This window comes from Pempheris klunzingeri, chromosome 20, assembly GCF_042242105.1.
Source record: "Pempheris klunzingeri isolate RE-2024b chromosome 20, fPemKlu1.hap1, whole genome shotgun sequence".
NCBI lineage: Eukaryota > Metazoa > Chordata > Actinopteri > Acropomatiformes > Pempheridae > Pempheris > Pempheris klunzingeri.
The window spans coordinates 14,416,460-14,443,456 of record NC_092031.1 but is presented as its reverse complement, the minus strand read 5'-3'; the positions used below and the strand labels follow the sequence as shown (position 1 = coordinate 14,443,456).

Sequence of the window (26,997 nt, the reverse complement as noted above, 5' to 3'; positions counted from 1 at the left end):
AGTCCCACACAATGAGCTGTACAAGTTTAATTTTTTTTTTTTTTAATGGAGCATTAATATCTGATCGGGGCAGCAAAGTGGTGTGGTGGTTAGCACTGTTGCCTCACAGCAAGACGGTTCTAGGTTTGAATCTGCTGACCATGGGACCATTTCTGTGTGGAGTGGGTGTATGTGTGGGTTTTCTGCCGGTTAGGTTAATTGGTGGCTCTAAATTATTGCCTGAGAGTGCGAATGGTTGTCTGTCTCTATGTGTTGGCCCTTTGATTGACTGGTGACCAGTCCAGGGTGTACCCCACCTCTCTCCCAGTGTCAACTGGGATTGGCTCCGGCCTCCCCACCCCCTTCAGAATAGTGAATGGATGGTTAGTATCTGATTGGTGCTCTTTATTGGCACATACCCTGATATCAGAATCAGTATTGGGAGAGAAGCTGTCTTGTTGCATCCAGATATGTTGCCAAAGTAAAGTGTTTGAAAAAGTTTCTAAAACCAATGTTTAGGCCTTTTTAATATCTCATCTATCAGATAGAATAAAAACAACATGTCACATGCCTGACTTTCATATGGACTCAGTGGTGGAAAGTCAAGTACTGCACTCAGAGTGCAATTTAAGGTTATTGTACTTGATAGTTTCCATATTATGATGCTGATCCACTTCGGAGGGAAATATTATAGCCTACTGCACTACAGTATTCAACAGCTACTGCAAATGAGTTAGTGTGGATGCAGTACTCTTATTTGAGTATTCTTATATTGTAGTGTTGTTCAGTAACCTAAATAAAACACCTCTGCACATTTGCTCTATATTTGCACTACTTTGGCACTACATAAATGCACCACACCTACCTCCACTCTATATACTGTTGTTATCAGTACTTCTATTGTTCTGTTCTGTTCTTATTCTTATTGTTGTAGTTGATTTTTAATTTTCTTACTGTACATACAGAGACAAGTTTCGCCGGGGTCAAATTCCATGTTTGCTTGTACAAACTTGGCCACTAAAGTTGATTCTGATAAAGTTGATTCTAATAAAGGAACTGAATGGTATAAATAGATTATAAAATATTACTTCCTCATTTGCATGATAGCTCCCTCTTTAGGCCACTCGGAGCCAGTCCCCCTGTCGCCCTGCCACAATAAACCACGTCTTCAGAGGTGTCTTCATGCTCAGTATAACGCACAGGGAGAGTCACACACTCACATCACAACACTACACGAGGACTTCAATTTGCATAACACCTCTGGTGACGTCACGGCGCCCTCCCTCGCGCTCCTCCGCCCTCCTCATCGGCCCCCTAAACTCCCGGGGAAGTGTGCCGGTGCGCAGTCAGCGCGTCCACCGCCAGCTGCTGCTGCTGCTGCTGCTGCTGCTGCTGCCGCCGAGCGTCCCCCTGCGCACATGCACGGAGTGAGGGTCCAGACAATCCGTGGGATTTATGAGTCGGAGTGACTGAACACCTGGATTACAAAGCATCCGTTGTCATTGTTTTCATCCGTTGGTTATTTTTCACTTGTTTGGTCACTTCTGGGCTGGAGAAACCACCTGCCACCATGTCTCGGGCTCCGGAAGATGTGAGCAAGCTCACTGAGAGCACATACAAGGTGAGTGAAGTCACACAGCAAATGAGGCAATAATTGATGGGTGTTATCCCTGCTTTGTGATTAAGGTTAAGAGGGGAATCATTTTCACAGTTGGGTTATGATTCAGGTCTGTTGCACTTCACCCCTGACCCTAAATCACTGAAATAACAATACATAAAATTACTAGAGAATTATAGTGCACCTGTGCTTTGCTCTTACTGGGACTTTTGCTTTCACACTGTAAAAAAAAAAAACACACCTAGTGGAGCACCTGACACTTTCTGCTGTTGTTTACAAGACAAACAGCTTGTAAAAGTCCAACAATGACAAACGACACACCCTCAGTTACACCATGATTAAACTATTTCAAGACGCTTAAATCACAGCACAGTGCAGCCAGGGCCTTTTGTTTGACAGGAGAGAAGAGGGTTTCCCCTCATCAATCAGCCTGCTGTAGCTTGTCACTGATTTGATCAATAATCATTTGATCATGGGATTTATCTCCAGTCTAGATTAATCTAATCAAGTTTATACCACTGCCTCTCACATGTGACGAGCTGGTGAGAGTGTGTCTGCTTCTATGAGGACCGCATTAAGTTAAAATCTGAAAGGAAAAAGTTTAGAGTAAAAAGTTATTTTGGGGAAATTTTTTGTAGCAACATTTGGGGCTAAGTGGAATGATCTCTGGGGTTAAGTGATACAAAGTCTGTGCATGTGTGTGTGTGTGAGAGAGAGAGAGAGAGAGAGAGAGAGAGAGAGTCGTAGCTGTAGTTTACAGTGTGCCACAGTTTCAGCTGGGAAAGAGAGACATAGACAGAGAGAGAGAAGAACACAAGGAACCAGTTTCCCTTTTTTTTCCCTCTCCTCTGCTCTGTTCTTCATGTAAAGTCATACCTGTCCGTTCATTGTTCCATTGAGGGCGTGCCAGGGGAATAGAGACGGGGAGGTGAACAGCTCTTGATTGTTGTGGCATTTCAATAGAGAGAGAGAGAGAGAGAGAGAGAGAGAGAGAGAGAGAGAGGGAGAGAGAGAGAGAGAGAGAGAGGGACTGGGGGGGGTGGGACGGGGGAGAGGGATGAGGTTCGTGCTGCAAATAGCTGTGACTTTGTGTGGGACTTCGCTCTTTTCAGGGACCTGCAAAGCATACGTGAGGGGTCAAGTTAAAGATTGAAAGTTTTATTGTTCTCACATGGTGGTATTTATAGAGTAACAGCACAAACACTTGCGCTTGTTTTCATGTGTTTCTCTTCTCCACCCACACCCACAAAAATAGCCTTATGAGCTGTATTATTCTTGGCATGCCCCCTTTTTTTTTTTTTTTTTTTTTTAAAAAGAAAGAACTTTAAGACATTTATGAGTAAGCAAAAGAAAAAGTGACTTACACAAATGTGTGAAACTATATGATTCGATCAGGAAAGGATTACTTGTTGCTTGTGTCCACGACATTTAATCTCTGCTCTTTGTTCCAGGTTGTGATGGAGCAGTTCAACCCCGGCCTGAGGAACCTGGTCAACCTCGGGAAGAGCTATGAGAAATCAGTTACAGGTAACCACAGCTTTCCTAAGCCCACACCGATCTATAAGTTTTGCACCTCAATGTCACCAGTATTTCCACTAATCAAAGAGTTTGGTTTGAATGAAGCTTCGCCGGAAAATGATGTTTGTCTCTCTGCCCACGCAGCGATGACTCTTGCTGGAAAGGCCTATTTTGATGCAGTCTCAAAGGTCGGAGAGAATGCTATGGCGTCTCCAGTCTCCAGAGAGCTTGGTGAGTTTCATGCGAGCCCAGGTTAAATCTACCTACAGCGAGAGAATATATTAATATCATTTCTGCTGAAATGAACTGTGAACAGTTAAGTATTTTGTGAAATACGCTTATTTCGCTTTCTTTCTGAGAGTTATATGACAAGATGACAAGATCAATTCCGCTCTTATGTCTGTACTGTAAATAAAGAGCCAGCAGCTGGTTAGCTTAGCTTAGCACAAAGTCTGGAAAACAAGAGAAACAGTTAGCGTGCCTGTCTCAAAAGGTAGCAAAACACACTTATCATCCCCTCTAAGGGCCACTAATTAACACTCTATATCTGATTTTCTAATTCTGCACAAAAAACACTGTGTAAAACTGCTATTATGTGGTTTTAGGGGTGCTCAAATATTTCAGCCAAGACATAAGTCCCTGTAAAATCATGTGTTGTTTCATATTAGTTAACAAACCTGATGTAACCTGTTCACTGGTGAGGTTCAGAGGTGCAGACCTTTGGACAGAGCAATGCTCAGAGGAATCTCTATGCCGAGCTAAGCCAACCTTATATATCGTACTGACATGACAACGGCATTGATCTTCTCATCTAACTCTTAGCAAGGACACGAATAAATGTCTTCCCCAAAACGTGGAACAGATTCTTTAAGGTCACCATGAAAGTGATATTTTTGCTCACAAACATCTTTTCGATTAATGGGAGCTGGACAACATCAAAATGCTGTTTCTAGGCAACTTCTCCATGGTGACATATTTTGTCTGCATGCAACCCTCATCCCAAATACGAGTCAATTTCACAAACATCTAGAACCACCAATACCACTGATTTAATGCTGGTGGCAGAATAGCACCAGATGTTCTTTATTGCCTGCTGTCCACCTCTAGCTGCTGCTTCCTTTCCTCTATCTCCTCTGCCATTGAGCTTGTACGGGTTGTTTTTTTTTATCCAACCTGTGACTCAGGTTCCCAATTATTCTGTTAGTGTGAAAATTTCTCAAGGGGTCTTAATTCTGTGCCATTATGTTTCATCGAGTTGTTTTTTTTTTTCTTGTATTTTGCTGCGTCACCCCTTAAAGTGGGGGTTTACACATTTGCATGTGAGCTCAGGTTGATGTGACAGACAGGGAATCAGAGTAAGGCAGGAAAAAAGGAAAGATAATAATTTATTATATTATTTAGCCTTTGGTCTTTTAAAGACAAACTGAGACCACTGAATATTCCATCCATTTACAGCGTCATACATGATGATGATCGTACATGAGAAGTTCTCTTCTTTGACATGGCATTTGAAATATTTCCAGTCATAAACGTAATTCTATGATGGATGAGGTGAGTTGATGTTCACAGAGGTGTCACTGTGTGAAAAACGCATGATTGGATGTAAGAAAAGGAATAAGGAAGTTAGTAATACATGAACATCACAGCAGCGTCATGTCAGTGTTTGACGAATTAATGAATATATATCGTAAATAAAAACCCAGACATCACCTGTCCCATGGCAGTCATTAAGATTTTCTGCCTTTTCTTGTTTATTTTCTGAAAACTCACCAGAATTATGCGTAAACTGAGCAGACATGTAGATACACAGGTTAGACTAGAGATACTAAGAAGTAAGCTTTTCTTACTATGATTATGATACCTGACAGAAATCTCCATACCGCAAGAGGAAATCTTATTTATGTATTATTATGTTAGTCTGGCACAGTCCTGTGACTGGAGACGCTCTCCATCCTGTTGTGCAATGTTGATTGCAACATCAACATCAAATGTTGAGAGTGCGTGGGGGCCGCACCTGTCATTTAACAATGCCAGTGCTTCATCGCTTCATTAAATAATATGTTCATGTTACATGATTGGTCGGTGAGATTTTTACTGCATACCAAAAACAACCGGGTGAAACTACTTCACAAGTGCCACAGCAGATGCTGCGTCCCTTTTACTTTTGAACACGTAGAACGTTTGCAGCTTTAACTGGAAAATGCTGCATTCCCAAATAAAGTTGTTTTTTTTGTTTAAGACAAAAATACATATATGTAATTATTTCTAATTCTAACTTGCTGCAGTCTTACCTTATGGCTAGAATAATAAGATAGGGAGTCAGACAATGTGCTCCTCCAGTGTCTTTTAATAAAAGAATGAGACATGATCGAAATTTAGTAGAAAATGGATTATTCATAGGGACTAACAGTATGTGCTTGTCACTTCATCTGACCCTAATCACGAGAGTCCATCTCAGCATTAAAATGGCTTCTAATAAAAAGTCACATGAATGATCTGTCAGTTACTCCTTGACTGCCCGGGATAGACGACAGCGAGACAGTGTGAATTCTCTCACACATTTCAGCGAGCAGAGTAGCAAATACACTGAACAAACAGACGAGACAGAGGAGACTGTCTTCCCACCACTGATCCTCCTCATCCCCTGTTCCTCCATCTGCCTCACCAACCCCACTGCTAGTCTTTACTGTCTGTTTGTTGGGGCCAGGGAAGGCTCAAAAGTGTATAGATATAGGGCTTTACTTTTTACCACATTTCTTTTTTATTGGTACAGTATAACGAAACAAAAGACATAAGACAGAGTTAAACAACAGTGGACGTGCCAGAACGTACAGACGTCAACAAAGAACAGCTTTCTTTCTCTCTTTAGGCATAACAGTCAAAGGATTGAGCCTAATTTCCTTTAAACTGCATCACTGTCCGGTACGACAAATCATACTGTGTTGTTATGACTAGCCTTACACTGTAGACACCTGTAAGGATTTATTTCTCTGAGGCGACAGAGTTTTTTTTTCCTTTCCTGGTGAAGGCTGTGGTGTAAAAAGCACTTGCGTCACAGCGGTTAGCAGGTATTTGCAGAAAGCTACCTGAGGCTTTTACTTCATTCCACGCTGCTCCTTTTCCAGGGCTACGGTTTGTCTGCATTTACTCTTTCAGACTGATGCTATGATGAAGGTGAAAATGTAGTTTTAATAAGAGTAGTCAAACCTCACAACTGCCTTTGTGATTTTTGCCTTTGTGTGTCTGAAGCCAGAAAGATGAGTGAAAGTGCATGGACTGGGCAGCGTGAGCACCAGACTGCATAGAAAAAAATTGTTACTTTATCAGCTAGTTACTTGCAGAGTCTCTGATGAAAGCCAGCTTTTGATTACCCCTAGATGAGATTTTTTTCATCTTGTCCCAGCTCCTCCGTCTGTGATCATGTAATGAGCTACCGCTACCACGTAGGCCTATTTATTACCAATTACTCCAAACATTTTAGAGGTTTTTAAAGTTCAGAAACATACCGTAAAGTAGTGTTATGTAACTTTTCAAAGAAGACACAACACAAATTCTTCTTACAAATTAAAAGTTGAATTGCTAAACAATAATTTACATCTTGATAGATACAATATAATTAGGGGTTTTACTGCACTACTTGGTCTGGTATCTCCATTAGCTTGTGTGTATGAATATATATAGCATGACATTAATGAAATGATTTGCTCTTGTTGTCATCCATCTATAATCCAGTGCCATGTCAGTGTGGATGGTGTGCCATATATCACTCTGTGTATTTTATTATTAAGTCATAGTTTTCAGTGGGTGTACAATTAGAAACTTCCTGTGCATTAGTGCCAGACTGGACTCTGCAGGGAGTTGCCATTCCACTCTGAAAAGCAGCAGGTAGTGAGGGACTGAAAATGTTGCGGGAGAAAGAATAGCACGATCCCCACCCCTTCCACCTTTTCTCTGTGCTGTTTGTCACACCTCAGTCGAAATTGTTTTTTGAAATATTGAAGCACAGTCAGCATTTGAAAAATGGTAATGTCAGCTAGAGCCATTTTTTCCTCCCCAGAGAACAAGGATTTAGAACGGAGAGGCCGCTGTTTCCTGCCGATAGCTTCTGCACCGGGTTTCGGCTTTTGTGAGGAGGCATTTATTCTGAAGGGAGGTTGATGTTATAGTTAATAAGACTTCGTGACATTTTAAACATCTGGCTCAGAGCCATTTCACAGGACAGAATTGCCTGTGTCATTGCTACACGATGGCGCTTTATCTTTCATTACAGACACAACATCACCAGGAACATCAGGGAATCATAAATGGTTCCCGAAAGTCAGAGAAGGTACGCCTCTCTTCATTTTTCTCCCTGCATTCTATTTTGTGTCTGCAAACACCCGGAGCAGACTTATCTGTCGGGCCCCAAAAAACGTGTCTGGTGCAAAATTTGTTTTAGAGCTTCTAAGACTATCTTCTTTGCCAGAGTGTGTTGTCAGTGTCAGAAGAACACGCTCATCATGAGTAGCAAAACATGTCTCCATCATGAATAGTGAATCATTTAGACCTGAATTGGTGGTCTTCTTGAGCCTAATGTGTTTAAATGTGAAAACCATGTTTCTTAAAATCATTTAGTTGCATCATTTCTGCACATTTTGTAAAAATCTCAATATCTCAGATGACTTTTGTGACATAAGACATTTTGGAGGCTAATCAGAGTAATGACATGTCATGTTTCCTGAAGTCTCATTAGAGGAGTAGTTTTGAGAAAAGAAGAAAAATGGTGGTGGTTGGAGGAGAGTCCACTTCTCTGGTCACGCTCCACAGGTCTCTAATGATCCTCATACACCCTCATCCTGCATCCACCGTTTAGCTAAAGGCTCTCCAGTACACTGGGTCTTTCCTCCAAGGGACTACACACTCACTTACCGTTCTGTAAACCACGATGTTGGAACATCTGAATCCTTTCAGTCCTTTCACAAAAATCTCCCATAATTCTCTTTGATCCCTCCTTTACTTGCTCGGCATCTGAAGTCGTTTATCGGCTGGTGAAAATCTCTATTTATAAAATCCTAAGACCATCTTTAATTTATCTACACAACATATAAAGCGTACATGCAGTTTTTAAGGTTATTTGAGGTTTGCCTTCAGTTTTATGTATTAAGTAAACAGAGATTTATTGTTGATGCTCAGGGCTGCAGACAGTTTTATGTGTTCTAGTAATAAATTATGTTTTGTGCTGTGTGTGATGGCAGGTCATCGCTCTACATTAAGGAAGCTTTCACAGTTATTGATCTACAGACAACACAACAGACATGTTGAATGACAGTAGACACTCAAATCACTAAACAACAGATTAATGCAAACCAAAATAAGGTCACATTTGATCATCATTAGTGTGATAAACTGATGATCAGTATTCAAGGTGGCATGTTTGCCCGGTAATGACGACTTCAGAGTGCTCTCCATAGTGCTCCGAGCACAAACACATGTCTGTTTAAAAGCCTTTTAGTGTTTGTGTGTGAATGCGTGAATCATTTGAAAGCAAAAGTAGTGATAAAATGCAAAATATTTTATGGTTCCGGCTTTCCAAAATAAAAATTTAAAGGTGTTTTATGCAGTTGTTGACAAAACAATCTCACCTCATGGTCCATTAGTTTGTCATTGGTGAGCTTTCACTCAAATCACATGATCTTCTTCGTCAGATCAAGCTTGCCCAGCTGTCATTTTCAATACATTTTCCTCCATGTTGGCTCATATTAGTTCTGGTTCATTCTTCATCTTGCAGTTTACAAAACAATCTCACCTCAAGGTTCATTTATTGGTCAGTTGGGTGTTGGTGGTTGTTTCTACCATAAGGTTCTGCACAGGCCTCTCCTGTGGGTTGTAAGATTTTGTTTTGTTAGGCTCAAAAAGATGAAGATCATTAAAAACTGGAGTTATAAAGCTTTTGTGATGAAAGTGACTCCCATTTATCTGCGAGGTTTCGCCCTGTTGACAGAAGACTTATCAAGGTCTGAATTCTCTTGGAGCAGCCTGTTTCATAATGACCACTGAGTCCAGGAGGAGTTCAACCACAGTCACCTCCCCATGTGTTTCTACCATTGCGCATTCAGCATTGATCACAGTGACATCATTATGATAACAAGAAGGGAGTAGCTCATCTATGGCAAACAGTTTCCTTCCCCACCTGCACTGGAATGTGTATGATTGAGATACCATTCGATCTTGAGTCATACAGGAAGGTCATCACACACAGTACGAGCACCCAGTGCGCATCTCAGTATCTCCGTGATGACCCCTGAGACCCCTGCCAAGTGACTCAGACGGTGCTTCCACAATAGAGGAAGGATTATCAGCTATAGTGATGAAATAAAGGTGAGCCAGCGACGAGGTGCCAACAGGTCACCTGCCAGGCTTTGCCCTGCCAACGTCACCTCGTAGTGTACAGCTTCCTTATCTAATACCAAGTAGGCATGGGTTGGTGTTGGCACAGGGCACTCCCGGCTCACAAATGACATCACTTGTTCACAATGTCGAAGGCGTTGCTCTGCCTATCAGTCTTGCAAAGCAGGCCTTTGATACAGGTGTCACCAATAACTCATACATTAATCATCTTAACTGGACCAGTTTTTTTTTTCTCCCCACAAACTTTGTTATTAAAAGGCTAAGAAAAAGTCAAAGCACAGTTGGGTTATATTTTAACTCCCTGGCATCCAGCCAGGCTACATGCTTTGGATAGAAAGGTTAATTTCATCTAGGTGTGAGCTACAGTATCTGAATCAGTATACACTGTGATAAACCTGTGGTGAGCTGGGAGGGAGTGTTGGACGAACAAGTGGAGCAGAGAATAGTCAAAGTATTCATAATAATGAATCATGAATGACATGAGTGAATCATGGATGGTGTAGTTTTCCACACAGATCTTTTATCAACCCTGTACCAACCTCTGAAGAAACTCATGTGACCATGGCGTGGTATGTTTGAAATGTTTGAGGTGAGATTAGATTATTTTAGTGCTTCAAATCCTCCAAAGAGAACAAATCACCAGGAACCAACAGAGACAGGAGATAAGATAACCTGAGAAAAAGACACCCTGTGGAGTTGTTGTTCTTTTAAGGAGATGAACCTCAACTTTGTGTTGGCAAGTAAGTTTTATGTACAGTTTCTTATTCACATTAGATAGATAGAATCCATTTTTGACTTTTTACATCTGGGCTCTCACACCTTATTTCCAAAGATAACAAAGCCTACGAGCATCAGGTGTGGGACATCTTTACAACATTGTACTCTGTCCCTCTCAACTCCGATTCACCCTCCTCAGCTGTTCATGTGACAGATTCATGATTCACCGTACAGTCTATATATACCGAGTTGTGATCATTTTCTGTAGCGTTTACCCTCCCTCGGGCAGGCTTTCACACCTTGTTAACCCCAAAGGTGAAACCTGCAGGTGTACAACGGCCTCTTTGAACCCCCTCCCGGCCTTTCTCAGCCTCCCCCTTCCAGTCTGTTGTCGGGGCTGTACAAACAGCCCCTGAGCCCAGCGCCACCCCTCCCCTTCGAAGCACAAAGGCAGCATTTACCAGTACGTTCTGGTGACCTTCAGAGGGCAATGTTGTTGTAGCTGGACTCTGCCTGTCGGATCACAGGAGTACAGCTCCGTATCAGCAGGTCATTACGTTTGTTTGCTCTGAGTGGAGGCGCGAGGGGAGGAATGTCAGGTGTTGGGTCAAATGTGTAGGTGGAGTGTGCTGACATGAGTAACTTTTAGAGATTTTCACCAAAAAAACACAAAGTGAACCAGACCCCTGCACTTTTTTTGCTGTCTCCTGACGGTGTTGCAATTCTTGCAGGTTGTTCACTGTTGCTCTTTTCCCTCACAGTGACACTGTCACATGCCCACATATGATCACGGCCCACTCTGTTTTTACAGGTTTCACCAGAACACCGTGCCCTATAGTAAACCTTGAGTCTAGATTTCACCCCATTGTGATAGAGGTAGCACTATAAACTGCTTAGCTACAATTGTCCACCTCTGTTTACAGTATTGACTCACTCCCATTGTCTCGTGTCATACGCTGCTCTATCTGTGCTGTAGCCTGCCGCTGAATGGAGACTGTTCTGTATCTGACCACACAATACCAGAACGTTTCATAGAGATTACTTATTGACAGCTGTTCAAATATTGAAAGAAGATAAGTCATCAGTAAAATACGGGCTGTAAAGATGCAAGGCTTGATGAAAAACAGGTTACATTTATGCATGAAATTTGGAAGTAGTTCTATTTCATTAATAACACTTCCTTTTGTTGAGCATCTTGGTTTCTGATCTCTGTGTCACCTGCCTCCCTTAAAGGAATTCAATATTTTGAGAAATATGCTTATTCAGTTTTCTTGGCAAGAGTTAGATGAGAGGGTTGAAATCACTCTCGTGTCTGTATGTTAAAGGTTGAAGCTACAGCTCCCTGCTTAGCTTAGCACAAAGAGTAGAGACAAGGGGGAAACGGCTATCCTGTGTTAGCTCAACAGGGTACAAAACCACATATTAGCACCTGTGAAGTTCATTAATTAACATGATAGATCTTGTTCGTTTGGTCTGTTCAAAAATAGAAAAACAACACTATCTGTTGTCAAGGCGCAGTCACTTCCTGTAGTGGTGTCACTCCACTTTTCTAACTCTCAGGAGGAAGGCGAATAAATGCATTTCCTTAAATGTCACATACATTCACAACGACTTTCTCTTTCTTTGCAATGATCTTTGAAATACTAAAAGTTGCTCCTGATGTCTTGGCAGGTATGGTTCTGATGGAGATGGCAGAGGCCCACCAGAAGGTCCAGAGTGAACTGGAGGAGAACGTGAGTGGCCTTAAAATATGTTTGGTGACTTTCTGTGTTTTTGTTACTGTCAACAATCAGAGACCAAAACCTGCTACAAATTGATCGTACAAACAAGTGTGTCCTGTGGAGGCAAAGCCTGATGAACATCCCACATACACCTGCTGCAGGAAATGCGGCACCTACTAACCAAATCTGCCAGTGAAAATAGTCCCCAATAAATGCACAATTTACAAATGTATGAGTAACATTTGATAAAATTTTCAGTGCCCAGCTGTTTGAGGAAATTGTTTAGCATTAATGAAAACATCTATTTGTTACCTGTGTTGTGTCTTAAGTAAGGAATGAGAGCCACAGTCTTACCAAAGTTAGAAAGTATTTAGAGACAGACCAATACATTGATGGTTTTGGTCTTTTCAGAGGATTTGGTGACAATAGGAAAAACATAGATTAGTCTGGTGGTTGAAGCTGTAGGTTGTTGCCTTCATCTTTATTCTGTCTGCTCCAGAATCAGAAAAATGAATGCAGCATTATGTTACAGGAGAAGAGCATAATGGATGTGAAGTCTTCCCTGTGTTGTAATTATGTCATTAAAATAATTTCTTGCATTAATGCATGGGCCACCTGTTGAGCCTGTAGCCATGAAAAATAATCATTCCTACTCTTTTAATCTTCATAAAATAGACAGAGATTTTCCATTTGCTGCGCTGTCCTCTCTGGACACGTGACCTCTACAACCCTTTGAGCTCATTCTTTTCATTTTAGAGAGTTTGAACCCATTGTAATAAAAGGTTAAAGAAAGTTTAACAAGAGTGGGAAAGCTACAGACTCATTCCTGGCCCTGCTGCCTTTGGGTAAAATGCTTCAGATACCTGCTAGTGACAAGAAAAAAACTGACTTGTTGCCAGTTTAAATATGGTTGCCATATTTAAACTGGCAACAATTCAATTTTGAAACATAATATTTAGTCTGATGTGAGAAAAGTGTGAGAAATAACCACCATTTTCTAAAATGTAAGTATCCACATGACTATCCTGGACTGGTGCAATCTACTTCATCTGTGCAAGGGAGAGGTTGTAAATATTTAACCTTAACAGGCTGATAAGAAAATCCCTGGTGGGTGGAATCTCATCCTCTTAGAAACCCATTATGATGCATTCCACCAGGTCACTCCAGTCTTATCGTAACGTTGCCATTGAACCATGTGACTGAGCAGTACATCATGTTTGGAACAGTGTGCATGCAGCATGATGTATGTTGCAATGAATTTGAGGTGTGTGTTTTCTCCCTGCAGTTCAAGAGGTTCCACAGAGAGGTTATTATCGAGCTGGAGAAGAAGACAGAAATGGATGTCAAATACATGAATGTAAGTGTGATCATATATCCCTCATATTCTATCGCAAAGCTTAGATTTGCAAATTACATTCTAAACAATGTTTCCTCAGTTCAGTGCATAAAGGTTTATTTCAAACAGAGAGATTTTTCCATCTTCTGCGCATCTGAGGAACGTTTGTAGAATGAAACTGGCAAGCCGCTCATCACTTCCTCCCTCTCTTGTCAAACATCTCTCGCAGGCCACCTTCAAGCGCTATCAGTCGGAGCACAAGGTGAAGCTGGACTCGCTGGAGCGCTCTCAGACAGACCTGAAGAAGCTCAGGAGGAAAAGCCAGGGAAAGCACTCGTCCAAGTATGAGATTAAGGAGAATGAGGTGAGACTGAAACCGAACGGACCCCGGTCTTTCCCTCCCTTCGAAAACATTGCGCGCCCTTGTCTGAAATGCACGGTGCTGTTGCATGCTTATGCTCTGATGCCCGTGCAAAGAGTATGACAAGTGTATACAATTTGTGTGAGGGAGGCGGAGAGATATGGAGATATGGCCAAGATTGTTCTCATGATAATCACATACTAGTGCAAAGGAGAGAGAGGGAGGTGTGGAGCACATGGGTTTCATGTATGATGAAGGTCCTTCATGAGGCTAACATTCCAGGTTTTGCTTTCCAGCTGTACTTTAATATTACGTAAGAACATGGCATCATTAGGTGCTTTTCCATTCACCTGTTTTTATACGCATTTCCAATATGCGCATATAAAAACATGTGAAAACCCATCAAATGTGCCACCATCACATCGGCAGATTCTCTGGTTTTACATGAAGTAGAATAAGTGCATTAAACCTCGGCTCACTGCGCTCAGCTATAGACAGAAGATTGTGTTTTTGCTGAGGGCGTACACACCCAATATGCATGAATGCTCACGTGCGTGCACGCCATGCTGAGCTCCAGGTTGTATTGGATGCCACAAGTAGGATTAATCTTGACCTCAAGGTTTGTTCCTGGAAACCAAAAATGTTGTTTGTCATATAATGTCCGAGGTCGCAGATCAACTCGTATTTCCAGTGTAACTCGATTGTAGTATTATTCAAGGATGCAATATGGAAGGTGCAGGAGGCAGGTGTGGTACACCAGAACACAGCTGAGACAAATAATCCAATTCTTTTAAATTGAGACCTTGCTGAAAACTCTGCCCACAGATGATATCACTGAAACTTCCAAAACAGGTTCCTAACAGCAGTAAGTCAGTGAGAACAACATCTGTTGCATCTCAAAAATCACAGTGAAGCAACAACCAAAGCCAAAACAAGTGTCACTGCTGAGTGAGCCGGTGTACACATGTGAGCTTTGAGGTTCGCCTCGCTTGAGTAAGTTTGTTGTGTGGCGTTCAGTGACCCTCAGTATATCGGTTAAAGTGCCTGATTCCAAACGCCAGATGAGTGCTGCACACTGTCGGGTGTTTATGTCTTGCTGTCCACCACTTTCAAGCAGCTTTAACAACTCAGACTATAATTTGCTTTGTAAATCAGTGTAGTGGGATGAAGGAGGGACTGCGAAGCCAGAGTAATAATTCCTGTCTGTCTCTTGGTGTCATTTTTTGGACTGTTTTCATGGCTTCACTTTGATGATGGATGGTCTGTAAGCCTGGAATGCTTCAAGAGAATTCGTAAAGGAAACCTTTAATTGGAAATGTAAGATTGCTGGTTGTAAAATGGTTGTTAAGATGCACACTGTGTCAATTCAGAGTCAGTCTCCTGTTTATCCTTGTATTTGAACGGTGCCTTGCACAGTCTTATCTGGGTGGAGCTCGATCGCCTGAGCCTGGCTCTCAGTCTGAACTGAAACTTGGCCCCCTCCTCTCTCAGACGCAGCTTTTCCATTATCTGATAAAAATGACACCAGTTGACTACAAAGGAGGCTCGGCTAACTGCCCAGCTTTCTCATAATTGTGTGCTTCACTGCCAGTGATGAGCTCAGTCGTGTCTGTTTGCTCTCCTGCTTCTCGTCGAGGGCCTGGAAAATTGTTTGTTGTGAAAATGGGAAATGAAGAGCCTTGATTCAGCGTCTGACAGGCTATCAGAGAGCAAGAATGAGACCAGATAGTGGTGGAGGGTCTTTGGCAGAATAGATGTGTCGAGAAGTCACTTTTTCAAGAGCTTGATATGTGAGGTTCAGTGACCCATCTGCTCTGCCTGGCAGGCAGAATCAGCCTCTCTGCGGGGAAGGGTTGTCTGTCAGCGCGCTGATTTGGTGTCCCACTGTGCCTAGATCGATCCACGAACAGCAGGAAAACCAAATAAACTGGTAGCTAAGTGCAGAAACTTTGATTACGAAGCTCATTACTGCTTCGGTTTGTGAATCTGACCTGAGCACACAAACATTGAGTTGTGGCCATGACTTCGCTTCTACTAAAAAGGAGACGTCAAGAGTTTCCCCCTCAGTCGGTGGTGAAACAGCACATCCCGCCTGTGATTCAACCTGTGGCACAGCGTGTACTGCAGAGCTGGACGTGCTGGCAACTGCAAGATGTGCATCTAGTAAAAAGAAGGTCTTACAGCAAATACGTCAAAACAGCAGCTACTAACCGTGTACTAATTAGTGATGGTGCAACTGTGTTAATAATACAACAAACTAAATATCCAAGACCAAAAGAAATCATTAAATTAAACTAATTAAGTTAACATGAAGTGAAGCTAAAGTAAATTAATAATAATTTTATTTATTTATTTCTATAATTTTTCTATAATTTGTTATTCTATTTTTTATTCATTTCTGTTTTTTAAATTTCTATTTATTTTTCTGTCTATTTATATAGACAGAAATATATATATATATATATATACTTTGTGGTCATTTGTGGAAAATCTTCTCCGAACAATATAATAAACTGCAGCCTGTGAAACCTGACTAGTTCCCGTCACATGACTTCCCATCACCGTCTCCACAGTATTTGGAGACCATCTCATCGCGTCAGATGGACATGCAGAAGTTCATCTCGGACGGCTGCAGAGAGGCCTTACTGGAAGAAAAGAGACGCTTCTGCTTCCTGGCGGACAAACACTGCATGTTCTCCTATCAAATCAGCAACTTCCATGAGAAAGTAAGCACTCACAGAAAAGGTAATCCTGCGTTGCCGGAACCCTCCGCGGTATAGACTGTTTACCGCTTCTTTTGGCTTTCCAGGCCAAAGAGACGCTGTCCTCGAAGCTGCCCAGCTGGCAGGAAAAGTGCAGTGACATCACCAAGGTGCCAAGCGGGCTGATGACCATGATCGAGGAGCTTTCCTCCACTCCAGAACAATCACCGCAGGTCGAACGCTACAACAGGGTGAGTTTTAGTCGGTAGGATGTGGATTCATGCTGATTTGTATTAAACCATGAGGTGGCATTAAAATGACACCCATGTGCTCTGTGAGATGTGGCTGCAGTTCAGTTCAATGTTTCATTATGAGCTTTATTCACTTATCTGTTGACTATGTGTCGCTTTTCATCACTAACTTTGATACTCATCTTACTGTGAGATGCTTCAGGTAGAAAAGATCATGTAGGAACGACTGGAGTGTTTTATCTTGTCTTGTTGCTTGTAGTTTATGTTGTGGGCAGCAGGGTGCTGATATCTGATGGAGGCTGTTGTGTGTAAAGTGGCTATCATTATCTGGCTATCAGCCATAGGAAATCCTGTATGTGCTCTTGTTTATCTTTTAAAGTCCACTGAGTGGTTTTTGGCCACGGCTGTTTATTGCTGTGTAGGAGGTGGACCTTTAGTTTCAATCACAGTAAAGGCAATCAAGGTAATGACAAGGACTAAAGGACTTTAGTCATTCAGACAAAATGCTTTGTTATAATGTCATATTTGGTCACATGTTGCACCTGCTAATCATATTCGTTTTCATTTTCTCAGAACAACATGGAGTCATCAGTGCCTCCGCCAGCACCGCCACTAAAGGCACAGATCAGCCCGCTAGCCAACATGTTCAACCCAGACCCCAGATCTCCACTCACCTCTTCTTCAGACCACAACTCAGGTACAGAGGGCGTCTCTGAAGCATAAAACATGAACATACCTGCCAACCACCACTGACTGTGGCTGACCAGATGCATCACCCAGTCAAGTGTTCATTAGTGATCAGTTGACATGCAGGTTTTTTTTTTCTACCAGAGCCAGGCTAGACTCTGACTTCATATTCCCCCCAAAATCAAACTACTGCTTCAAATAAATTAACTTTGACCTGAAGTTTTGACAGGTAACAGATGTTACCACGTCTCTCATCTCTGTCTTTGTGATCCCCTGCTGTCTCCAGATCAGGGCAGTCTTGGAGAGGGCAGTCTGTCCCGGTCAACGTCCCAGTCGTCCGGTCTCAATGTGGGCAGGAAGCCCCGAGTTCGGACCATCTTTCCCCACACGGCGGGCAACAACCACACACTCCTCAGCTTCGACGACGGCGACATCATCACCCTGCTCATCCAAGAAGAGAAGGACGGCTGGCTGTACGGAGAGCTGGAGAAGACGCAGCAGTAAGTTTTGAACTTTTCTCATGTCTGGGATGTGTTGATGGCTAATTGACACCCAGCTCAGTTGACCCAACGTGTTTATAATTTTTCTCTGGAAATATGACTGATTTTTGTTGGCTTTGGCAGCTCTTCGCCTCATGCTGAGTCATCTTTTTTATTCATCTCACCATGTCTGATTTTAAAGGATAAATCTGGTGATAATATACTTTTCTTATTATCCATAAAACATGAAAAGACCAAACTACAATGGAGTGAACCCACTGAGCCTGTGTAGCAAAAGTCTGATAAGGTTTATTCATCTATGCTATAGAGCTCCATTTTTGTCTAATGAAACACATCAGTGGGCTACACTGTTGCACCAGGTGACATGTTCCTTCAGTACCACACACACACACACACACACACACACATTGGCCTGCCGCTGTAACCACTCCCTAATACACAAAATGTGTATTAATCTGATTCATCTGATGAAAATAGTTGATAACAAATGCACAATTCCTCCTGTTTTACTAAAGACTACAATGCCCAGCTGTTTAAGGAAATCATTTAGCCTGTTCACTGATTTGTGATCTGTTTTTAAAGATTTACGTCTTCAGTAGGAACCAATCACCTTGGGTTGACAGCCACAGACATAGTGGTGAAGTCGGTTGTTGCTTTTGGTCTTTTCCTGGATTTATTAAAAAATGACAGTATTATCCTTTAACCGTAAGAACTGGATAGGAATATGAACTTGAAATGTGGAATACAAAGATTCATTGTGAAATTCCTCTCGCACATCCTTGATTTAAATGAAGCTAAATACAACCTTTGGCACACCCGCAAGAGGCAATGTACTTTCATTCCAACAAATATGCAGCAGCACTGACACACAGGCGTTTTTCACATAGCTGAGTTTAGCACCGCAAGTTTCTGCTTTGTGTTGGTGAATATTTTGCTGCGCTAATACATCAGGTAGAAACAGAGTATGTCAGGTATGTTCAACATGACAGTCGTAAAGCTTCTCTCTCTCTCTCTCTCTCTCTCTCTCTCTGTATCACGCCCTGCCCAACAACACCAAACACACATACAAAAAATCCAACTGCACACACAAACAACAGACATCTGGTCTTTTATATTTCACTCAATAATGAACATATGCTTAACTTTTCTTCCCTCTGACATGATAAGGAGTGCACAAGATTAATATGTCAACTAAATAAAGCAGTTAAGCAATCCATGTCACACCTCAGGATGGCAGAGGAGGAAAAATGTTCCCTTAATGTTCTCCTATACAAACATAGGTCGCACCTGTTAGCTTTGTGTGTCTTGTTTGCTCAAATTAACAGGTTGGAAAATGTTTATGTACAAGAAGTCACTTTGGTAAATGTAGCAACGGCATATCCGATCCATGAAGTAGCCTCTGAGTCGTCTGGGCAATTACAGTCATCTTCAGTTCCCCGCCAGATCAATTAGAACTCATAATGCAGGCGAAAGGATTACGGAGTGCTTACAGAGCCTCGTGTCGAATGTTTTTTCATTCCCACTTTGAGAGAAATTAACGTAAGCCCTATCTGCTCCGTGTTTGTGTCATTAAGTGGCCTTTTAGATTGAAGGGGTTTTAATGCAGTCGGTGGCAGTTTGTCAGGAGGAGGACATGTTGGGATAAATCACACTGCATTCTGTTTCTTAGCAACAAATCCAGTGCATTGGTCTGATAAGCCATCTTTTTCTCTAGACGTGACTTGGAGACAACTTTTGAGTCTTAGTGAGCAAAGTCTGTCTCTCTCTTATATAGCCTACGTCTGGTATGTTCGTCTGATCGTCTGATCCTCTTGCAGTCTCTCGTATGCACACAGAAAGGTGAAAGTCAGTGTTTCTGCTCTGATTCTTTTATATGACTAATTATTGACGTCCAGCAACTGAACATATTTCTGAAGTGGGATTCATCATTTTAGCAGAATTGATTTTCTGACATATTATCATATTATAATATAACCCACCCAGGCTGAAAACATTGATGCAGAGTCATCATCTGATATTCTCAAACAGATTTATATTTTGGCTAAATAATAAGTGGCAGGACTTTCTGTGAAATATATTGTTGGAGACTCCAACACCGAGAAGTAATCTGGAAATTAACTCCATAAAACAAACTCCATAAAACCACAACATGTCAATTTTACAATTCAGCTTTTTTGCAGATTATACATATGAGTTATAAAGTGCTTATCAGTGAGCTGGGAGGTGGATTTTGTTACCTTTGGACACCACCAGGCCAGCTGTTTTGCCTTGTTTTGTGCTAAGCTAAGCTAATCAGCTGCTGGCTGTAGCCTGTACAGGCAGGAAAACAGGCAGCTTCATATTTACTGATTAATCTTTAGACATATATATAATCTTCTCCTCTGACTCCAACCATGTGATGGAATTGTGTAATTTAAGTATCTGTTAATGCTGTATGTATGTTAGATTAAGATAACAGCGAATGGGTATCCAAATAATCAATGAACAATAAAGATAATTGTTTATGTAAAAGGTTTTTATGGTGTTTCTGATATTGCGGTGTGTTTGTCTCTCCTACAGGCGGGGCTGGTTTCCCTCATCTTACTGCAGGCCTTATAGTGAGCCGGTGATATCTATGAATAGGTAAGAAAACATTACAACATGCTGGAAAGCTGATAAATGATTTGGTTTACAGCTTGTGTTCTAACCTCTATGTCATATGTCTTTGCAGCAATCTGGGCACGCCGGTGCGTAGACTGAGTGTGGCCAGTGTGCCAGAGCAGGAGGAGGAGCCGGTGCTGCTGCCGCCACCAGACTACAGCGACGACGCCCCCTCTAGCCCCGTGGTCTCCTCAACACCCTCGCCAAAGAACATGCACAACATGGTCAGTCTCGGCACCAGACCAAGCTTACTGGCAATTAAAAAAATGTTAAAAAACACTTTAGAAGCCTAGATACTAATGAAAACTAAGGATAATCAAATCAAACAGAATCCAAGTACATAACAACTAAAGCACACTACTCTTTAACATGGATTCAGTGTTGGTGGTTTGTCTGTAACACTATTTCAAGCTTTTTCACGCTGCTGCGGGAAGACACGAGATGCTGTCCAGTTGGTGTTGTTGGATGTGTATTACTTAAAAACATTATTTACTTTTACTTTTTTTTACCTCACCCATTATATTACCTTTAATCCACAAGTCCTCTTTGTGATGAGAATGCTAGTTTTCTTTTCTAATAACATGGAAGTACCTAAAAAACCTGCAAACCTAAAACCAAACAGACAGATAAAGTTAGCGGTTACCCAGATATTTCCCTCTGGCTGGAAACTAAGAACATTGCAAAAAGGAGAGTGAGTATTGGACATACATCCACTAAATTGAAAGAATATAACTCCAAATGAATGCTCACATTGCTTCATAGCTGCTGGATATGTAATTAGGCAGCTTTTTGCCAGCAAGTTCTCCGTGTCAACTTAAAAGATAATAATTTGTCAGCTTTTTTTTTTTTTTTTTTTCACAACTTTTATGTTGCTAACTGCAATTCTGATTTAGCTAGCTAATTCATATTTATGCTATTTATATAAACATTTTCCTAATGAGTTTGTGGACTCAATCGCTAGTTTTAAGTCTTCTTCAATACAGCCTGATGTTCATTTTGCACATTATTCTCTCATTTAGCGTGAAATAGATGATAATTCGGGGTATGATTTAGGGCGGGGCTTCCCTTTGACTAACCAATCAGAAGTGAGTCACGCCTAAACCTAACCAATCAGAGGTGGGGGGAAAAAACTCATCGGTCATTAGTTGCTCCAATATCAAGATGGTGATGGCCATAAGCAAAAATGGGGATTTAAGAATGCCAAACTTGAGGTTTCAAAATGGCAGTCCACCAACCAATGAATGACCAATGAATGTTGGTGCTGTTTCATTCAGTCTGTCGACAGCACAGGAGCTACATCCACTTCTTATATACAGTCAGTGGGTTGTGCTAGACGGCTGAATGTCTATGAACAGGCCATCTCATGTTCCAGAAAACGTTGTATGGTTCCTGATAGCTTTACCGAATTCATCCCAGATTCCACAGTCACACCGCAAAATGCCATCACACACGTCGAACTTGTAGTCTGACTAATCACGTCTTATCAACATCCTCCTCCTTGCTGCATAGTCATCTGCTCCACACCCTCAGAACAGAGCACAACCAGAAACACACCTCAATTCCTGTAACCAGGAAACGTGTTATTGTATATGTACTATTTGTCATAGATGATCATTTCCAAAAAAGGAAGCGTGAACCTGTAAGATGTTGTGTTTGCATCTGACAGGAGCCTCTTTTGAATTTTGCTCCTGATGCATATTTACACTCTGGAAAAGTGTGAAACAAACCAGAGAAAAGAAAAATTTTAATTCGTGTGAAAATGCTCTCAGTCAGTTTTTGTTCAGGACTGAAGAGATCAGAGCAGGAGAGAGTTATAAAGAGAGACATAGAGGAAAAGAGGGTACACGCACAGTTTAATTTCATGCCCGCACTGTGTCAGCTGATTGAGAATGAACTAGTAGCTGTCCAGCCGGCAGACAGACCCAGGCACACCTCCCTCTCCCTCATCATCACCTTCCTCACTGCTCGGTCTGTACTCAGTGTCCTTTATAACTGCTGCCTCAGGCTTTCACCGTGAAATAAATCACAGTGAGGGACATACCTTCCCAACAGGAGGAATCCCGGTGCTTTTCACTCCTCTTTTCTCTCATCTCAACCTCATATCACTCTAATGAATGTTCTTTTTAAAATTGCAGCCCAGCATGGACAGAAACTTTATTAATGCCACATACAAAAAGTCCTGACGATTTGTTGGCAGAGTGCTGACTGGGCTCTTTAGGTCTGTTATTGTGACTGTGGGCCAAAGGTGGACCTTGACACCGCAGCTCAGGAGACTTTTATTCCCTGAGTTGAGCCTCCCAGGCACCATTCAGATCCCTTTTCCTGCCGAGGGGAACCTAAATTCAAGTGTCTCAGTTTCAGTGATTGGCTTTTTAACTCAATATTTTTTTAGTTTGTTGTACAAACATTTTTTTGCAGGTTTGGAATGTTTTCAAATCACTGAAAAGAGTTTTCTGAATTACATTTACATATTTCTGGCAATTTCACTAGAGACAGACTATGGTAATTACAGACTAGTGTATCCCAGTGGAAGTTAACAAGGATTCTCAGTAACTCAGTTTAAGCTCTTTAATGCTGGGAAGCCAACAATGGCTGTAGCTGAAATGCTGCTACGCTTATGATTTATCCTTAAATGAACACTGTAAGTTTGTGGAGGGCAAACACAACCCTGTTGCTCTTATCAATATGTGGCTGCATTTCTGGTTACTTTTGGATGTTGTCTGCTCTCTAATGGAAGAGCAGGGTAATGCATGTTTTTTCTGCAATTATGAATGCAATGACCGCCTTTCCTATAAGTTTTATAACAATGGTAAAGTGTAAAGATTTGCATCTCTGCAGAAGAGAATAAAATCAATTGATATCACTGTAGTAAATATGTATCCTTGTCCTTGTCATGCACACTGAATCAGTTCATGATAAAATCTCAGTTTAGATACATGGTCTCATCTGATCTAAAACGAAAACAAGATCCTGAACTACAAAATCACAGGTCGACACTAGTTCCTCTGACATGTTTTGTAACCGCTGTTGCCTCCCTATAAACTTTATTTACAGCATTTCAGAAGCAAATGGGTGCTACAGTAGCACTGAGGGTTCATTGCGCAGGTATTTATGTTCCTCAGCTTTATTGTCCCCTCGCTCTCACCTGGCTGAGGCCATAAGCTCATCATCGTCCTCAGGTGAGAGAAAAAGAGGAGTGTGTCTCTCGCCGGCCTTTCTAGATTGTCAAGATTCCAGACCCGCTGAGGTCTGAGGCTGCAGCTTATAAGTATGTGTCAAAGCTCTGATTAGGAAGGAGGGACGGGGGCAACTGTTGATGAGAAATCTTATCAGACCAGTCTGGCAACACAGACTTTCTTCACAGCTGGAGCAAGGGTGTGGTTTCTTGTTAACTGCGGTGGTGTGTGCTCAATGTTGTGTGTGGTTTCTCTTTGTCTTCTGGATCTTTAAGGGTCTTTTTTTCTGTGTTTCTGACAACAGGTTTCTTTAGTAAATGGGACTGCAAAGGCTCCCTTTCTAGGGTGAGTGACCTAACACAACTAACAAAAACTTACATTTTCCCACATTTGTGTGACTTATCAGAGGCTGGTTTGTGATCAGATGATGTAGAATGTGAAGTCGTTATACCAGCATTATGATTTTTACTCCTTGTTTTCTTCCTGTAGAGGAGGGAATCCGTTCGCCACGGTCAAGCTGAGACCAACTGTCACGAATGACAGGTCGGCACCTAAGGTCTGACACAGACGAGGAGGATTTTACACCGCTGCCATGCCCTCAGGGCAAGCATGCAACATGGGACCCCTGCGACACACCGAATATCACCCCAACTCACCAGCCTGCATGCGAGCCTCTCTCAGTACCAGACTGATCTATTAACAGGATCCATTGTTTCTCAGCACAAGTGTGTGTTTTACATTAGCCACGACACAATTAACACACAGAGAAGCAGTATTTTTGAAAAGTTTTGTAGAACTGTACAAAGAAAATGTTTAGTGCTAAAGTAACAATTCACCCCAAAATGAAAATGTATACTTTATCTATTCACTGAAAGTTGTAACTACATTGACGAACACTGTGTTTTGTGTAGCTGCTTCACAATAAAAGTCACCCTGAGAACATTTTCAATGTGAAGCAGCAGGAAATTTTATTGCAGTTCTCACCCAACTTAAAGACAGTTTCCAAAGTACAGAAAAGGAGCTTTGAAGCTAATTGACAGTGGAAGTGTAAAAACCAAAACCAGTTTTCAAGCTTTCTGGTTTCTCTAGATTTCCTCAAAGCACCCTTCCACCACAAACCACAACAAAACACTCGTTGTGTCCTTTTACTACAAATACTGGGGCTTATTGTGCTCTGACAGTCCCACAGATACCAGCAGAGTTTCTGCTGACATGTTAACACGGATTTAAAACCTGAGTCTCCATTTTTGGGTGAACTGTCCCTTTAGGAAAGGAGAGCGATGCTCGGACAGTGTCATAAGGTCTTTCCAGACTTGTTTGTGCTGCAGTCAGTGCAGTGTTTAAACACAAAATGAAAGGATCCAGATGTAGATGATAGTGACCTGATGCTGATGAAAAGGACCAGCACCCAGGCTGTCTTCCTGACCTGTCTATAAACTCTATTTTTATTTCTATTTTTACCAATTATTTTTGTCTTTTATTTTTTTCAAGCGTTCTGATATTAAAAGGTTGTGAGAATGAAGGGAGAATGACGTGTTGGGGAAAAAGGGGTTTGTCATTTGAGTGGAGGCAAAACAGTATGTCGCTGTTTAAAATGAGAAGGTTATTTATATAGATTTAGTTTGTATGAGATATTTAAATAAGATATGTATACAGAAGTCCATTCTGTGCAGACGCCCGCTTGAATACGACAGCCTCTGTGCTCATGATCCCACACTGGTTTTGATCTGACTGCTGGTATGTAGTTTAAATGGGCAAAATGACCTTTTGATGAAGGGAATATTTTTCACTCCTCATAGTTTCACTGTTGTTTAACGTGGATTCTGTGTACGATGCACAGTGGATGCAAAATTGAAATGTACCCTATTTGTAAACATCTGTATGAATCAAGTGGGTCATTATTTGAAATCTGCAAAGTATTAACTGTTTTGTGAGGAAAATGACCTTTTTTGGCATGAATTTGCTTTACAGAATGTAAATGTATGATGAGGAACTGATTGATGAAACAGTTTATTGATCCTGGCCGACCCACTGATATTAAGTATGTAAGTGAACCCATCGTACTGACAGTTATTGCCTCATGCTTTCTTCAGAGTACCTTGTCACTGTGTTGACCAGTGTAGTCTTCTTTTCTCAATAAAACAGTAAAAGTCTGCATAATTAATGTTCATTTTTTTATTTGTTTATTTTTTCCTCTCCTTGGGTTTTTTGCTTGTTTTATGGTAGTTTTGATCAGGATTTCTAATGTGTTAGCTGTTACCTAGATTCTAAGAAACTCATAGAGACATCCAAAAGCAAAGGCATTGCATGCATCAAGGATCCAAAAGGAACTAATATAAATAGGTGAAAATATACAAAAATAATACACAATCATCAGGAGCCTGAAACCAGCAGGGGTTAGATGCATCCTGCAAGACAATTTCATAAGACTCTCTCATGGTTAGAATTTATTCTTACATTCAACCTTACAATTAGATTTTGTTTTTTCCCCCCAGTTTTTTATTCCAGAGTGACCCTGGCCCACATTTTCTACTTTTCTCTGAGGATGATAAAGATGTTCTCCTGCTGTGAAATGTTTTTTGATGTATTGTGTAAAATATTAGCAGTGATGGGAAAAGTATTCAGATCAGTTACTTAAGTAAAAGTAGCAAATACACAATGCAAATATTCTCTGTTACAAGTGAAGTTCAACATTCAAAACTTTTACTTGATTGAAAGTTCTTAAGTATTACAAACAAAATATATTAAAGTATCCAAAAGTATCTAGAATGATGAATTATGGTGCTTTTTTATTTCAATCTTATAGTATTTTGTGTTCACAAGCTTTTCTGTTGTAAAACAAGATCCTTAATTATCATTTTCAGAGCTCTCCTGTTAGTTTTGTTGCAGGATGGACAAGTTAAAACTGTATCATCCTTACTCAGGTAAAGTAAATGCCAACCAGAAAACTGGTAGACAAAAGCAAAATTCTTAAAAAAAAAAAAAAAAAAAAAAGATAATCAAGACATAAGACTTAAAATAACGCACACGTTAAAATATAGGAATAAAATGCAATATCTAAAATAAAATATAATACTTTGGTAGGCAACTATACAGCAACTGTAAAGTAAGTACAGTGTAATGTGAACAGGATTTTCAGTAATGTATATGTGCACAATGAGAGCTGGGAAGGACAAGAACAGAATATATAGAGGTAATGTAATAATAAATACATACATTACTGTTGTATATACTGCTGCAATGGAGAGTAACTTGTAGCTATAGATATTATCTACATGTGAGTAAATTGCACAGTATTCCCCTCTGAAATGCAGAGTACAAGTATAAAGTAGTAAATTAAAAGCAGTGACTAACGTGAACTTAATTCAGTCTGTGCTCTGAAATATGGACCAGCAGCGCCTCCT

General features: G+C 41.1%; 1 protein-coding gene across 1 annotated transcript; it reads left to right on the top strand.

The window, feature by feature from the left end:
- Window positions 1–1,429: 1,429 nt before the first annotated feature.
- baiap2l1a (BAR/IMD domain containing adaptor protein 2 like 1a) lies at window positions 1,430–25,744 on the top strand. Its single transcript, XM_070851238.1, has 14 exons — window positions 1,430–1,600; window positions 3,049–3,124; window positions 3,260–3,346; window positions 11,891–11,952; window positions 13,226–13,297; window positions 13,506–13,640; window positions 16,211–16,363; window positions 16,447–16,590; window positions 17,164–17,287; window positions 17,564–17,777; window positions 20,337–20,399; window positions 20,488–20,641; window positions 23,898–23,938; window positions 24,083–25,744. The coding sequence occupies exons 1-14, from the start codon at window positions 1,550–1,552 to the stop codon at window positions 24,153–24,155; spliced, it is 1,449 nt and encodes a 482-aa protein (XP_070707339.1). The 5' UTR covers window positions 1,430–1,549; the 3' UTR covers window positions 24,156–25,744.
- Window positions 25,745–26,997: the final 1,253 nt, after the last annotated feature.

Coding starts and splice junctions, on each gene's coding strand:
- baiap2l1a (XM_070851238.1), top strand. CDS start 1,550: ATGTCTCGGGCTCCGGAAGATGTGAGCAAGCTCACTGAGAGCACATAC. Junction 3,347..11,890: donor TCCAGTCTCCAGAGAGCTTG/GTGAGTTTCATG, acceptor ATGTCTTGGCAG/GTATGGTTCTGATGGAGATG. Junction 16,591..17,163: donor AGGTCGAACGCTACAACAGG/GTGAGTTTTAGT, acceptor TCATTTTCTCAG/AACAACATGGAGTCATCAGT.